This window comes from Giraffa tippelskirchi, chromosome 12 (genome assembly GCF_054371585.1).
Source record: "Giraffa tippelskirchi isolate mGirTip1 chromosome 12, T2T-mGirTip1v1.2.pri, whole genome shotgun sequence".
NCBI classification, from domain to species: Eukaryota; Metazoa; Chordata; class Mammalia; order Artiodactyla; family Giraffidae; genus Giraffa; species Giraffa tippelskirchi.
In genome coordinates this window covers 43,934,971-43,951,576 of record NC_137286.1, presented here as the reverse complement: position 1 = coordinate 43,951,576, position 16,606 = coordinate 43,934,971, and the positions used below count along the sequence as shown (strand labels likewise).

The 16,606-nt window shown below is 45.6% G+C and overlaps 1 protein-coding gene across 11 annotated transcripts in view; it reads right to left on the bottom strand.

Annotated features, from left to right (window-relative positions):
• Nucleotides 1-11,814: 11,814 nt before the first annotated feature.
• Nucleotides 11,815-16,606, bottom strand: part of HOMER2 (homer scaffold protein 2) — a 127,966-nt gene continuing 123,174 nt past the window's right edge. For all 11 annotated transcript variants that reach the window (XM_081546832.1, XM_081546824.1, XM_081546831.1 and 8 more), the window contains 3 exons: nt 15,450-15,560; nt 14,184-14,264; nt 11,815-12,719 (listed from right to left, as the gene is read on the bottom strand). In XM_081546832.1, the coding sequence (XP_081402958.1) occupies nt 12,531-12,719; nt 14,184-14,264; nt 15,450-15,560 (381 nt within the window). In that variant the 3' untranslated portion in view covers nt 11,815-12,530. The remainder of the gene's footprint in view (nt 12,720-14,183; nt 14,265-15,449; nt 15,561-16,606) is intronic.

Genomic DNA, 16,606 nt, shown 5'->3' with positions numbered 1-16,606 from the left:
CTCAGAGGATCCAGAGTCACATTGGGGGACAAGTATTCTCTCCTATTGTCTGGTTTCAAATCCTCCCTAGTCCACCCTCCAGAGTACTGTCAGTCAGTCTCCACCACTACCTGTGATGTCCTTCTCCACTCTCCTACCCACATGGGTAAAGGCTGCCCCTTGGTACGGTGTGCCAAGCCCTCAGGACCTGGCTGTTGCCCCCCACCGCCCCTTCCCCTACCACACATTTTACTCGAGCAACACCAAGCAGGTTGCCAGCAGCTCCCACACGGCTCTGCTCTCTTGAGCCTCAGTGCCTGGGATGTCCCAGGCCTCTGCCACCTGCTCCTGGCAAATCCACACCCACCTTTCAGTCTCAACTCCACAGCATCCTCCTCTCCGAAGTCTTCCCTGGCCCCTGTAGGACCACTGCACCCTGTACAGTACCCCAGTCACAATGCCTCCCCAGTCCATAGCCCCAGCCGCAAGGGCAGCCTGCTCTGGCCAGGGTTCATATCCCAAGATGGGCCCTCTGGCCAAAGCTGATTCTAGGACAGCCAATCCCTAACTGGAAGCATCCTGTGGATGGTCCCAGAGTGAAAGACCATGAGCTGGGCCAATCAGACTGACTTATTCATGTGTTATTTCATTCCCGTTCCTGCATCTGAACTGGGGAATCAAGCAGGTAGTAGTAGCAGGAGCCAGAATCAAGAGGTTTTCGATTAATGACCATCCATCATGTGAAGCCATGTAGTTGACTGAATTTACATAACAGAGTTTCTCAACTCTCAGATATGTAAACGCATGGGAAGAGTATATTGGTTTTCTATTGCTGCCAGAACTAACTACAGAAAATATACGGCATTAAAACAGCATAGATTTATTATCTTACCATTCCATGGGTCTGAAGTCCAGTGTGGGTCTCCTTGGGCTAGTATCCTGGTGTCAACAAGGCTGAATTCCTTTTTTGAAGCTCTAGGGGAGAAGCTAGAAGCTCTTCCAGTTTCCGGAGGCTGCCTACAGTTCTTGATTTGTGGCCTCTTCATTGATCTTCAAAGCCAGCAACACGGCATGTTTCTGATTCTTCTTTCATTACCATCTCTTTCTGACCACGGCCAGGAAAGGTGCTCTGCTTTTAAGAACTCATATGAGGACTTCCAAGGTGGTCCAATGGTTAAGGATCCACCTTTCAATGCAGGGTACGAGGGTTCGATCCCAGGTCAAGAAACTAAGTAAGATCCCACATGCCACAACTAAGGGTTCGCATGCTGAAATTTAAAAAAGATCCCACAGTCACAGGGCAACTAAGCCCATGTGCCACAGCTACTGAAGCTCATGCGCCTAGAGCCCAGGAGCCACAACAAGAGAAGCCACCTCAGTGAGAAGCCCATGCACTGCAACTAGAGAGTAGCACCCACTTTCTGCAACCAGAGAAAGCCTGTGCGCAAAGCCAGTGCAGCCGTAAGTGAATTAAATAAATATTTTTTAAAAAAAGAATTGGAAAGAAAAACTTCACTCATGGGAAGATTATTGCAAAATTGAGGTCAATTTTCCCAAACGTCCCAGAGAAGGGGCATTTGGTGTTTGGTACCCCAAACACAGGGCCTGGCTGGTGTAAGGAGGCCCCTCTGGGAGGTGGTTCACGTAGCACTTGAGGCCACTCACGAGTGAGCTGGGAGGGTCTGGAAAGCAAGTGGACATGGGTGGCCACAGAATCACTTCCACTCAGTAGTGTGCTCGCTCGTGCAAACATGCATTGGCTGATCTAGCTAGCAGCCTTCTAAGTTAAATCGGGGCTTCCCAGGTGCCTCAGCAGTAAAGAATCTACCTGCAACGCAAGAGCTGCAGGAGACAAGAGTTCAATCCTTGGGTCAGGAAGATCCCCTGGAGGAGGGCATGGCACCCCACTCCAGTATTCTTGCCTGGAGAATCCTATGGACAGGAGCCTGGCAGACATTGAAGCAACTTAGCATGCACACAGGAAAGTTAAATCACCATCCATTCAAACTTTGCTGTCAAACAGGGGATGGTGCATAGAGGATCTGGGGTCAGAGCCCAGGACAGCCTCATGGGGATTTCTGCAGGACAGGGACAGCTGGAGAATTGTGACAGAGGTGGTGGCGTGAGAGTACAGGGGCAGCAACAGGGGACATCTCAGCAGACATAGGCTCCCCACCACCATCCTGGGACTACGTAAGCCCTCAGCCTCTGAAAACTCACCTCTGGAGAAAAGGGTGTCCCAGGAGTGACTGAGATCAAATTGCATGAGGCTGGTAGATTGAGGCCCCAAACAGAAATTTTCTTGAATGAAGGGATGATGATAGAGAAGGTGGTATTTCTTTTACTCCTGAGCTGTGAGCTGAGATTCACACCTCCTCCACGTGTTTGGGAAAAGTTGGTTCTCTGCCGGGCACAGACTCTGCTGTGTGAATAATCTGCTGGAACAGCTCTGGAAAAATCTTTCCCAGTAGAATGAGTCTCTGAGATTAGCTTTTCCTGCAATAGCCAGGAACACAAGCATAACACTCTCTGTTGCCTTCTGCTCAGAAGGACAGCCCTGCAGCAGAGAAGTGCCTCTTGGGTTAAGAAAAGCCTTGGGGGACTTCCCTGGTGGTCCAGTGGTTAAAACTTCACCTTCCAATGCAAAGGGTGTGGGTTTGATCCCTGGTTGAACTAAGATCCCACATGCCTTGTGGCCAAAAAACCAAGATATAAAACAGAAGCAATGTTGTAACGAACTCAATAAAGACTTGAAAAATGGTCCACATCAAAAAAAATTGTAAAAAAAAGGAATGCTTCGGTATTGACTTCATGAAGGCAGAAGGTAACCAGCCAGAGGGCACGTGATCTCCGAGCATACCAAGCGTGGGGCTGCCCTGAAGCAGGAGCTGGAATTGATGGCAACTCCCCTAAACCCTCATTCTGTTGCAAAGGCTTAAATGCCTCAACGCACACTGTATTCCTTGCTTGGGCACAGGAAATCACCCTGGAGAATATCTACCTACCCTTGGGAAGAGCCAGAATTTCCAAAGTATCTTAAGGAACAGAGGGCTTCTCAAAGATTTTTGTTGGCTTAAAAACAGACACAAACATTTTACTGAACTATGTATTTCTACATAAACAACTCTGTTACAACAAAATCAGCTAAAATCCACAAAAGTATACAAGTCTTTGAAGGAAAATACCTTTTCCCTTTAAGTATAAAAAGATGTCAAATAACATTGTACTGAAACACATGAAGCAAAAACTGTTATAAACACAAGAGAAAGAGAAATACAACAGTAGTGGGAGACTAACATACTTTCCTTAGTCTTTAATGAATCAGGTAAGCAAAAATTAAAAGTCTGTAACATTATAATAAGGTCAAATCAATACATATAGATTGAATTTTGTTCCCTTCTGAGAATATACCTTCCTTTCCAGTTTCCTGGGAATATTTATTAAAATAAACACTTTATTAGGTCCCAAGAAAACATCAATAAACTCCTGAATGCAGAATTGTACAGGCCATACCCTCTTTGACAACAAGGCAGTAAAAGTAGAAATTTATAACAAGTGTTAAAAACAACAACAAAGAGTATCAAACTATCTGGAAATTAAAAAGTATAATTTCAAATAACTCTTAAGTAAAAAATTAAGTCAGATCTGAAATTACAAATTATTAGAACTTAGAACACCATATCTAAAAATGTAAGGGTTACAGATAAAGAAATATTCAGAAGAAAAGTCATATAGCCTTATGAATGCTAGTAACTATGTCTACTATTAAAAAGGAAAAAGTTAAAATGGCATTCAACTTGAGAAGGTGAAAAAACATCATAAGATACAGGAAGAAATTAATAAAAACAAAAAATAACCAAAACATCATAAAATGGTAAAACAGTAAATTAAGATTTAAGCCCTAAAATAAAAAGCACAGGCATAGAACATTATGAACGAGAAAAGAAAATATGATCGTGCCAGCCCAGCAAATTTGAAAGTCTTAACAGAATCATTATTTAGGAAGTTTAAGTTGCCAAAAACTTACAGAATAGGAAGAAAGTTTAAAGAGACTAATGAACGTGGAATAACACTGAATAAATTGTCAAAGAATTATTTCCTAAAAAGGCACTAGACTTGGACAGATTTATATATGTTATAAAGATTTCAAGGAGCAAAAAATTATCAACATTATTTAAACTGTTCCAGGGCATAGAAAAAAGGGAGAGAGCTTTCCAAGTCCTTTTTTAAAGAAGTTAACACAAAACCAACATCAATATCAGACAAAGACAGCAGGAAAAAAAAATTATACAAGTATCCACTTTAACATTTGAAAAATTCCAAAATAACGAGAGCAAACCAAATTCAGAGCATTTTCTTTATTTTAAAGCTCCTATTTTTATTATATAAGTCATAGTAGAGCCATGTAGAAAAATCAGAAAAGATAGATAAGAACACAAAATAAAAGTCTACCGTAAACCAGCCCATCATAAATAACCACTGTTAACACTGAGAGGAGATGTACATCAAAGAATAATATACCATGACTACATTAGATTTTTCTAGAAATGCAGAGACAGTCTGACATTAGCAAATCTCTTAAAATGATTCATATTAAGTCATGATAAAGAAAAACCATTTGATCATCTTGAAAGATGTGGGGAAAAAAAGGCATTTAATAAAATGCCAACATCCATTATGGATAAAACTTTCAGCAAACTTAGAAAGAGAAGGGCCTAACACTATATAAATTTAAATGTTAAGAATATCTCATACTAAGAGTCAAATCTGTACTTCTGGAGAAACACTGGAGGTATTCTCGCCAAGTAAAAAATATATATAAAGAAGAAAGTACAGTATTGCCGATTTATGTAGGTGTTATTTACCATTATTCTAAAAGTGCTGGTCAATGTGATAAGGTAGTGAAATAAGATTATTAAAAATATGGAGGTAAAGTTACCATCACTACTCAGAACTATTATCTTCATGAAAAAGGCAAGAGAATTAACAGTAACAACAACAAAATGATTAAAAGGAAATTCGGTAACTGGCTAGCTACAAAATAAATAACCAATTACCACGTTAGATAAACAAATAAACAACCACAGAACTCTCTATGAAGAGTTAAGAAAAATGAGGTAGATTGATATGTACAGACAGGAAAATGTTCAAGATCTATTGCCAAGGGAAAAATGCAAGTAGCGGAAGGGTCTATCATATGGTCAAACGGATAAAACATATTTCAGGAAAAAAAAGATTTGAGGACCAGGGATCCCTATTGACTGTTTTATCTTGGGGCAGAGGGATTTTTAATTATGGGGGACTTTCAGTTTCCATATTATGTTTTTTCATAATTTATACATTTACATAGATTTTATGTAATATTTTAAATTAAAAAAATCAATGGGTTTAATTGATTTAATCAGTGGTGTACCTTTATGTGAACAATAAGCCGTTGGAAAATATAATGGAGAAAGAGCTCATTTACCATAGTAACCACAACTACAAAAAAATGATCTATACCAGAAAAAATACACAGAGGAACACAATACTTTATAAATTTACTGAAATGAAAGGTTAAATATTATGAAGATGTTAATTCTCTCTATGTGTATAAGTTGCTCAGTCGTGTCTGACTCTTTGCAACTCCACAGACTACAGTCTACCAGGCTCCTCTGTCCATGGGGATTCTCCAGGCAAGAATATTGGAGTGAGTTGCCATGCCCTCCTCTGGGGATCTTCCCAACCCAGGGATTGAACCCAGGTCTCCCACATTGCGGGCGTATTCTTTACCATCTGAGCCGCCAGGGAAGCCCAATTCTCTCTATAGTAACCTATAAATTTTACACAATTCAATTTCCAGTTCTTCTATAGACATTACAAAATGATCCTGATGTTCTTTTGGAAATATCAACATACAAAAAGTACTAGGACATTTTTGAAGACATTTATTTAAATGGGGATATTTAAATTTGAGATGATCAAACTACGTGGTACCAGTGCCAAAATGTACACAATGGACCACAACAGAAAGTTCAGAAGGATGCTTATGATATATAAGGATTGTGTACACAGTGAAAAACGGGATTTTGTATCAGTAGAGAAAGGAAAGGTTTCCCCATAAGTGATGTTGGGGTAATTTGGAAAATAAATTCCAAATTTATTGGAATTTGGAAAATAAATTCCAAATGGATCACAGATTTAATTGCTTAAACAAAACAATAAAAGTACACAAATAAAAGACTGGTGAAAATTCATACAAACTTAAAATCAGAAATGCAAAGATCTTCAAAAGCAGGCCAGCAAAGGCAGCAGTCATGAAGGAAAAGATAGAGTTGATTAAAAATAAAAATATTTTTTAGTCCAAGTCATACATGGAACTTAAAAAAAATATTTTTTAAGGGAAAAATCAACTTCCCTAAAATCAATGAGTCAGTTAATCAGGGGGCAGTGAGGGTGGCCGGGGAAACAACTTCTTAGAAATCAATGAGACAGCTAAACACCTTGTGAGAAAATTGGCCAAAGATGAATAGGTAAATGAGAAAAGAATATAATTAATAAATATTTCAGCTAGGGAGGGTCACACTTTCAATTTAAAAAATGCATATCAAAACTAGCCCCGTGGTCCCCACAGTAACACCAGTGCAAAAGAGGGAGTCAGACATTCTCACACACTGCTGGCGGGAGTATAATTTGGTATCATCATTCTGGAAGGCAATTTGAGGTGAGATATTTACCAGCTGAGCCACCAGGGACGCCCCATATTAAAAGTCCCCAACATGTGCATATTGTATTTGTATTCTTAGTCAGGATATATTATGTGTGCTGCAGTAACAAAATAACCCTGACATGCCAGTAAGCATTTATTCTTTATTCATACTGTAGGTTCATGCAGGTGGGGCGGTGTCATAGTGGGAGAAGGGGAGCTATTCACACAGTCACTCAGGGACCCAGGCTGACAGAGGCTCCAGCCCTGGGATGTCACCAAGGCAACAGGGAGTCTGCAGACCTACCCAGGGGCATCTCAGAATCTCAGCTTGGATGTGTCACATGTCACTGCTGCTCATACTTCATTGGCCATAATTAGGAACAAGACCTGAATGACTCTAGGGGCTGGGAAGTGGTGTCTCCTGTGTGCCCAGAAGTTGGGGAGAAGGCAGGGCGTGCTTGTACCACCCTTCATACTTTGAGCCAGCAAGTCCAATTTTAGAAAGTTATCCTAAGGAAATATTCTGAGAAGTTCATGAAGATGTTAGAAGAAAGGATTTCATCATATCCTTGAGCACAACCATATAAAATTGGGAACAACCTAAGTACCGAAAGTACAACCTACATAGATGTTAAACATGATGCTGTTATATATTTACTGACATAGAAATATAGTCACAATATAGTGTTAAAAGGAAAAAAGCAAGTTAAAACAGTATAATATGTATAACATGGTTGTATCTCATGAAAAAAGTAATAAAACTTATATAGATGCATACAAAAATGTCTGAAAAGATATATGCCAAAACATTAACAGTGGTTATAATCAGATGGTCTAACAACAGGTGATTTTTTTCTTTTCACTCATCTGTAGTTTCTTCTTAAAAAAAAAGTATATATTATTTATGTACCCAAAAGGCATGAAAAAAACCCCAGTATTCTTGGGAGAGTCCACTTAACTACCTCATACTTATCATTAAATTCTTATATGTGATGCAAGAAATGCCTAATTGTCTGTCACACCATAAGACACTGCTATAACAGTTTGTTTAAAGTCAGGACTTTAAAAGTGGTACACAGGGTAAGAACAGTAACACACTCCCCACAGCTAGGTATCATCAGACCTGCCAATCATCCCACAGTCTGGACTCCCCTGTGGTTTCTCTGGGCTCCTGCCAGGTGCATCAGGGATCTGTGTGGCCTGGGGGTGGGGGTGGGGCCACTCTTCACAAAGCTCTGCATTCGTCAAAGAGAGTAGGGCACTGTACAATTGCGCTCAAAACAAAAGACCCACAAGCTCTTCTCAAAGATGGATATCAGAACATATAACATCACCACCAGGATTACTGAAGACTCCTCTTAGCTACACACATATTTTATAATTGAGAACGCTTTCTTGTTTCTCCCTCATTCCCCTGCTGCTTCCTCCCCCAACACATTCACCCCGCACCCCCCCCCAACACAGACACACTCCAAAGTTCACTAGACCATTTCATTCAGCTGCCAGATTCTTACCATAATCACCTTCTTCCTGGCTGGTGTTTAAAAAGGAACTGGGAAACCCATATTCTTGAGATAGATGTATGCAAAAGAGACGTAACATAACACACATTTCTATACAGGATCCCCCTCTCAATGCCGTCACACTCACCATTCCCAGAATATATATTTCTTTCGGGGAAAACCATGCAATCAGAAATCAGGGTCCTTTTCAACCATGCACGTCATTTAAAAATCTATACAGACGTTGATTTGCAGGCTTCTAGTTTATATTGTCAGTGCTTCAACACCCAGTGATGTTTCAAGTGAATAAAAGAATCATCATAGCTTTTAGAAGGACAAATGACCAAAACAGCCACTTTCAGTGGTGAGGAGAGCACAGTGGCTGGCTCTGTCTTAAAGGGCACCTTCTGACTTAGAGGGCAGCCTCCATCAAGTGCCTCTGCTAAGTCCCACCTCGACTGCCTGCCTGCCTGCCTTCTAAAGGTGCACCTGGCCACACCAGATGTCCTACAACAAAGTCCCTGGCACAGTCTGTGGTTGGCTCTGGCTTTCACCCAGAGCGGCCCCTGATTTTTATGGAAAAGCAGTCTTTCCTACAGAAAAGGAGTCTTTTCACAATTGGCAATAGTGACGCCTTTGGGCAGCACATTAACTGTATCCCCCACTTTGCTCGATGTTTTATGTCAGATGCAGTACCCACTGGTCAGGCATCAGCCAACCACCCTCCAGGCTGTGCCCGTGGGCTGCCAAGCCTAGGGATGTCCACAAGGAGCCTGCAGGATGGAGACAAACAGCCTGGACAGTGGACAGTCCTCCTGGGGGCTGATCAGGTCCCACTCAACCTGTTCTAACCACTGGCCCACCTGCTCCCTCCCTGGTGCTGGCTCCAGCCTGGGAAGGGGGTGGGCAGTGATGGGCAACCCCCCAAACCGCTCCCCTCCCCGCACCAGCATTCTGTTTACTGCTCTGCCATCTTGGGGCCTCCTGCTTATTTTGAACAAACAGCTCCGCCTTCCTGAAAGCCATCAATGAAGGACTCAAAGCGTTTGCATCTCATCACTCTGGCCTCTCAGAGCATCCACATCATTTTAACCAACGATCTCTTAAAAAGATCCCTTCAAAGCCAGAATCATTCAAAAGGGAACTCACTGCTATAATGAACACAAATGTAATTCTGATTTGCTCTTTTCTAAGTCGTCACTTGCTGTGGACACGTGTAGGAAGACACAGGACCAGGGTCTCCAGGAGACCCAGATGCCGCCCAAGCTGCTACTCACTCACTAGCTGGGTGACCCTGAGGGAGTCACTTGTCTCTGCTTCCTCTGCAAAACGGGGAAAGATCTGTGCCCTGTTCTCTCACTCAACCGTAATCCAGAGTGACAGCCTGCAAGGGAGTGTGGAACAGAGGCAGCACCCAAGTTCCAGGTCTCGGGTAGACACTCACCCTCTTTCCAGGCCTGACCATGCTGTCCTGGCCTCTCACTCGGGTGGTTTTCTGTTCCCTGGGGACTAGGAAGATTTCACCTCCCCTCCCCACCCACCACTGGACCACATATCCAGTGGGCCTTTACTTGAAACAATAATTATTTTTAAGGATCATTACGGCTGAAGGCTTCCAAATTTACTTTGCTTGTTTTAGTCCCAGGTTTTATAGATGCAGAAAGAAAAAAAGAAAGTGCAACAGGATTTAGGCAGCCAGTCTTAGAAATGTCAAATCAGGAGACACCACTCAGAACGAAGATGCAGCCCTGGCTCTAAACCCTCCAGCAGCACAATGTGGCCCAGGTGCCTGTGGGGGTGGGGGTGGCATTTATGCCCTGCCTGCATTTGGTTTAAGATTGAGACAACCGAAGGGTGTGAGTGCCAAGAGGGGAGCTGGACTTCCTAGTAAACAAGGGCCCGGTAAACTGGCTCATGGAAAACCTCGACAAATTCAGTGGGTCATTATCATGACATCCAGAGGCTGTTGGATAGGGCCAGACTCTCGATAGACTGCCGAGGTTGTCCTGGGCCTGTTTTTTTCTTTTAAAGAAAGTAAATGAAGAACCATTAAGATCTTTAGAGAAAAGCAGAAGGAACTGAGAGTCCATAGTTTCTGTTCCTGCTGAGCCCAAGTCAGCTTCCCTGTGAGGGGGGGCCCTCCTGGGCTGCATGGTGTAGAGCCAGCTGGGCCCGCCCCATGGGGGCTCTCAACTCCTCACCTAGACCTGCCAACGTTCACCCAACTCTTCAGCTGTCGGCAAACAGGGGTCAGGGGTCTCAACCACACAGGGACACAGCAGCCCACTGTGCTCACGGCCTTGCTGCTCCGGAACATGCCAGTGGCTCTGGCAATTTTATCCTCTAATGAATACGTCCCCTGGGTATATTCAGGACAGTCAGGACAGCTCCTTCTGGATGAATAAACCATCTCACAGACAGGGGTGGTGGGCATCAGATGACCCAAGCTGAGGTTTCGGAATCCTGGTGTCCGCTGCTCCTGGATAGCAAACTCACCCCACCTTCTGACAGGTGGACTCGCCTGACCTGAGAAGAACACCTTTTAGCCCGATGCTGGGCCACAGGGCTGACCCAGGGACAGTCTAGCTCTCCAGGTCACCACTGCCCTGAGAGCTGTCTGGAGCGCCAGGGAGGGGGCAGGGCCAGCAGCCCCACCGCCCATCAGGAGGGCTGCCTCCGGCCTCACCAGTGGGCCTCACCAAAGCCGCCCACTCTGCTTGTAGGTCTCCCTGGCATGCCCCAGTGCTCCAGATCACCAGCCTCCCATCTTTCCCCATCCCAGACCAGACCTCCTCGCTCTGGGAGATGTCTCAGCAACAGGAAGGAGAACAACAGGACGCAGACAGTCACATCCATGTGTCCCCTGCCCACCTCCTCAGGCTATTTTATTGCTTATCTACATTCAGCAGGGATAAACTCTAACATGTGAGAAAACCTTTCTAGACGGAGAAGTTCTCACAGCAGTTCTCAAAGCAGGTATGGGATAACCAAAGCCTCCCCCTCAGTCAAAGGCATTTAGAAATGCCTACAGCCAGGGAAATTCAGACAGTTGTGTCATGCACAGGGCAAATGAGACACCCACTTGCTTGCTCCACTAAGAAACTCAGTGAGAGAGGAGAGGCTTACGGCTTGGGTCCCTTCTTTCCCAGGAACAGAGGGATGCAGGAAGCAGACCTCAGCAGAACTCCTCTAAGGCCGAAGCTTGGTCAGTTCAAGCCCACTCTCCCTCGTGGGCCTGTGTGATCCTGTGATTCCTTTTTCAACTGTCTAAACCCAACAGAGGATCCTACCCTAAATTCCAAGCCCTGGGTAGCCCCTCTACCAGGACAAGTCAGCAGTCCTGGAATCCCCAGGCCTCAAGCTTGGAGAGGAAGGGTGGTTGCAGTGTCAGAGGCCCCCCGCCCCCACCCCGGGACAGAGAACCAGGATGGGCTCCTGGGGGGTGTGTGGGGGGCTTGGACCATTTCCTGCTGCTTCCACCGCCTTCTTCCCTCCCCAGGGCCACCTGAGCCAGTCCTTGAGTCTGCCCACAAAATCACATTCATGCCTGATAAAGAAGGACCCAGTGCACCAGGACGGGGGACTTTCCAACAGGGGCTTTGGCAGGAGGCGGGGGGCGTTGATTAAAACACTAAATTCTTTGTATACGTTTAATTGAACAAATATTTATTAAGCACCTACTTTGTGCTAGGCACCCTCACTGTGTGCTGTCCCCACAGCACAGTAACCTGTTCAGAAATTAAAACCAAGGAAAGGAACGTTGTTGCAACCTTATAAACTGGAGGGCCGGTGGAAGTGGGCTGAGTGGATGTAGGTGATTCCCCAGCCAGGAAACACCCCCAGGAGATACTTGTTTCCTCTCAGGACAAGTATCTACTAAGTCATTGTTTGAAATCATCTCTATATATGCTGAGAGGGAAGTTTCTATGGCCACGCCCCACACACTGGAGCCTGGTGGACATTCCAATAATCTGAACTCTACTCAAAAAAACAAAAAAACAAAAAAAAAAAAAGGAGGAGGAAAGGCTATTCCTATTTGGATTTGAAAATTCTATTTTTTTTTTTCCAGTTTATATGGTTGCAACAGCCCTTAAGGAAGATATAAACATCCTTGCCCTGACTGCGTAAACGTTTAAGGTAGACCTAGTTCTGGATTCCTGAGTCAGAATCGTCCAGTCATCCACGACCTCGCGAGGCCAGAGAAGAAGCGAGGGGGGATTTCTATTCCGGAGAGGAGAGGGTGGACGGCATCCCTGGTTTGGAAACACGACAGACCGCGCCTGCATTGACAGAAGCCACGCGAACGGAGGACGTCCTAGCACTACTGCGGGTCACACACACCCTAGGGACTCACGAGGGACCTAGTTGTCGGCACCCAGCTTGGAGAGGCCCCGGCGGAAGTCGTGGAGGTCGTCAATCTTGCCGTCCAGCACCTCCAAGAAGCTCTTCAGCTCCACCTTCAGGTGGCGCTGTCGGTACTTGCTCTCCTCGATGTCCGTCTTCAGGGACCGCACTTTGTCCTCCAGGTTCTGATTGTCTCTCTCTGCCGCCTGCAGCGGAAGGAGAGAGAGGACGGACTGCTGATACAGTGAAGGAGAGTCCTCCTGCCAATGCAGGGGACGCAGGTTCGATACTACGTCTGGGAAGATTCCACAGGCCTCAGAGCAACTGATCCCGTGCACCACAACTACTGAGCCTTTGCTCTAGAGCCCAGGAGCCGCAACTAGTGAAGCCCCCAGGCTCCGCAACAAGAGAAGCCACTGCAGTGAGGAGCCCATGCACAACAAAGTGTAGCCCCTGCTCGTGACAACTAGAGAAAGCCCCAGCACAAGAATGAAGACCCAGCGCGGCCAAAAACAAACAAATAAATAATTTTTTTTTTTTTAAAAGAGGAGACAGAAAGAAGGGTCTGGGAACAAAGCAGGAGGAGCCCACTGAGACCTGTGATATTCAGTCAGTCCCCGTGGGTGGGCCTGCCTCTCCGGAGGTGTCAAGTGACCCCCTCCCCCACCCTGGACATCAGGTGTGTGCCCCTCCTTCCTGCTGTTTGCCAGCAGAGATCTCATCTTAAAACGATGCCCACAGAGAACACAGAAGTCGGAGTTCTGCCCAAAGCAGCCTGGTGCCAAGCGATGCTTTCATAAAGCGCCTGGCAGAGGAAATCTGACATCCCAGCCCATGGGGTTTTCAGCCCCAGGCCCAGGGTTGTCGGCAGGGCCACCTTTGGGTTTCATTCTGGGGGAGAAATAGCATGAATGGTAGAGTGACTTGTCTCCAGTGAGAAGGCAAGGCCTCTTTGGCCCCAGGCCAGCCGCTGGCCGTCCATGAGGGAGGACTGGCCGTGCCAGACGCAGGGATGGTGGGTCTGTGCACCATCTGTCCTGTGGTGTTGCCATGGAGACATTCAAGCTTCCAATGGCGGGACTGCTGTGAGTCCTTACGTGAGCATTCTTCACAGCAAACAAGAGCTTCCATCTTGTGGGGATATAATGTGGCCTTCTAAATATGTGTTACAGGAACCAGTTACTAATACTGAGCCTGTGTACCTGAACAAAGTGCTCTGGAAGTGAGGAGACCCTCAGAGGTGAGGGAGGACCTGAAAACACTCCTTCTATGGATCAGAAATCTGAGGCCAGGAAGGGGTGTGCCTGCCCAAGGTCATATCCAAGGTCAATGGCTGGGGCAGTGGGACAGTCCCTGGTCTGAGGCTCTCCCTTAGCTCTCCCTCTGTCCCCTGTTACTTCCTGGCCCTTCTGTGGGTCTGCAGGGACTTCTACTGGCAGGAAACACCTTTGTGTAAGTGGAAAAACAAAAGGCAGACATGGCTGAGTCTTCCCCTGGGGGCAGAGCAGGCATTCGGCAAGTAGTTGGCAAGTAGTTACGCTGGCTGTTTAGGAATCTGAAGTCATTCTTCTTCACCAAGAGAGGCGAGAATGGGAGAGGCCTCAGAGAAACCAGTAACATGATGGATGCCTTCGCATCTGAGTCAAAGTGCACGTGCTCCCCGCTCTTACCTCTAACTTCTCAGAGACGTATTCACACTCTGACATGAGCTGAGGTATGATTTCACTTTGTTTTCGGAGGTCTATCAACTCCTACAGGGGACAGAAGTTTGAAGAAGAATGCGAGAGCAAGTCAGATAAAATGTATTCTTGAAAATCCCCAACTTTGTGTGTACAGTCATGGAAGCAGCTTTTGGAACCTGTGTTGTCTGTGTAAATAATGGTGATGATGTTATACCTAACACACATCAGGTAATTCTAAAGGCTGAGTATGTCCCGTGAATTAAAGCATGAAGCCTGCATATTACCATGAAAAGAGAACTATGATTCTTGTTTTTGTAGGGAAATTGAGGCTGAGAGAGGACTGGTAACTTGCCCACAGTCTCCAGCCTCTGTGGACAGTGAGTCCCCTCCATATGAACCTTTGAGCTGCGAACTTACAAAGATGAGAATATGCATTCGCATGTCCGGTTGCATAAATTAGTTCACGTGCCTAGTCTACATTGTCACATCCGTGCTTTTTGTCACGTGTACATTGTCACATGGCTGTGCTTTTGTGTACTTTACTACAAAGAACTGTACAGAGGACAGTAGTATAGTATTTTTATTTCAAGTCCAGGATGTCCAGAAGCAAGTGTAAAAGCAGTGGTGAGGTAGCTGATACTACTGTACTTTTCAAGGTACTAAACTGGAAGATTAAAAATGTTTTATTTTTTGGGTTTGCTTTTTATGTATTATTTGTGTGAAAAGTATGATAAACCTATTACAGCACAGTACTACGTAGCCGATTGTGTTAGTTGGGTACCTAGGCTAACTTTGTTGGACTTAGGAACAAAACTGGACTTACGAACATGCTCTCGGAATGGGACTCATTCGTACAGAGGGAAGTCACTGTACTTAGTTGTCCTGTCCCCCCAGGAGATAAATGACTGTGTGACTGGGGGTTCTTGCTGCATTAATTTGACAGCAGAACTCAACTTCTGATGAGGGACCATCTATGAAAGTTTCCAAGAGCGTTTGAAAATGTCCAGCTCCTCTTGGATCTGAGAGACTGACTATATATAATAAACACAAGGAGGCTGCACAGGGTAATGGTCAGGCCTTTGCTCTGGGCTCTTCGTGCCTTGGTAGAGCTCCTGGCTCTGTCTCTGTGCTGCTGTCCGGGCAGCTGCCAGGGCCGATCACATGTCCCACGGCTACCTGCCGTGTCCCTGGGTGGAGATCACCTGCCGAGGCCCAGGGGACATGAGCAGCATGGCTCAGAGCTCTGCCACTCACCGTCTCCTTTTCTCGGAGTTCTGATTCTAGCTCCTCAATCCTTCTCTTCAACTGGGTATTCTTCTCCTTCTCTCTGTTGATCTCGCTGCACTGCTCTTCCAGCTCATCAATCTTTAATAATAAATATCACATGTTAAAGCAGGGGTGCCAGTTTACTTTGGGCTTCTCTGGTGGCTCAGACAGTAAAGAATCCACCTGCAATGCAGGAGACCCAGGTTTGATCCCTGGGTTGGGAAGATCCCCTGGAGAAAGGAATGGCTACCAACTCCAGTATTCTTCCCTGGAGAATTCCATGGACCGAGAAGCCTGGGAGGCTGCAGTCCATGGGGTTTACTTTAATCATTAAACAAGAGATTGCCACAGCTCTTTTAAAATAAACCCTAAATTAACCCACTTACAAATGTTTCCTTGTGGCTACAAATGAACTCTATGGGGCTCCCCCAGGCTGTTTGCTCATACTGGCACAGGGTGCCTCACTTAATACCAGTGAAGCCATGGAAGTCACACAACCTGGCTTCAGGATGCTCCAGGATTCTGGTTTTCTCTTGCAGCCACAGGACAATAGTTTTAGATTTGCTTTTAAGGATCTGTCACAAGTAGGGGCCAGATGTCCCCTGAATCTGTCTGCTTCTCCCCAGAATGACATTCACATTATTTTAATCATGCCCTGAATGATTCTGTTGCATCTCTAGAGCTGAAGCCAGCAGGGTAGAGAATCAAGCAGCTCTGTGGGACTCAATGACATTTCCAACGCTTTTAAATCAAGATGACCTTTTCCCACTGATGCACGCAGAAAGGGCCTGGCCTGTGGGCCTCTTCCTGGAGAGATGACAGTTGCTGGCTGACCTGGCTCATCCCCAGAGTGCATCTTTCTCTCCTTCCCCAGCTTGACCCCCCGGAAGGGATGTACAGGATGTACAACTTTGGCACTGCTGTCTGATGCTGGGCAATTCCCAAGGGCCAGAGTGTGGGTACAGAGTGGACGGCAGGAGTAGAACCAAGTAACACAAGAGTGCCAGGTCAATGGGGTCCCCACTAGTGGACAGTGGCAGTCCTCGGGGTAAAGGGCACTGGGTGGTCACCATGAGGACAGTTCTCAGAGATGAATGCAGCAACCCTCAGGATATGCACCCCCAGCCTTGGGGGCTGTCGGAGGT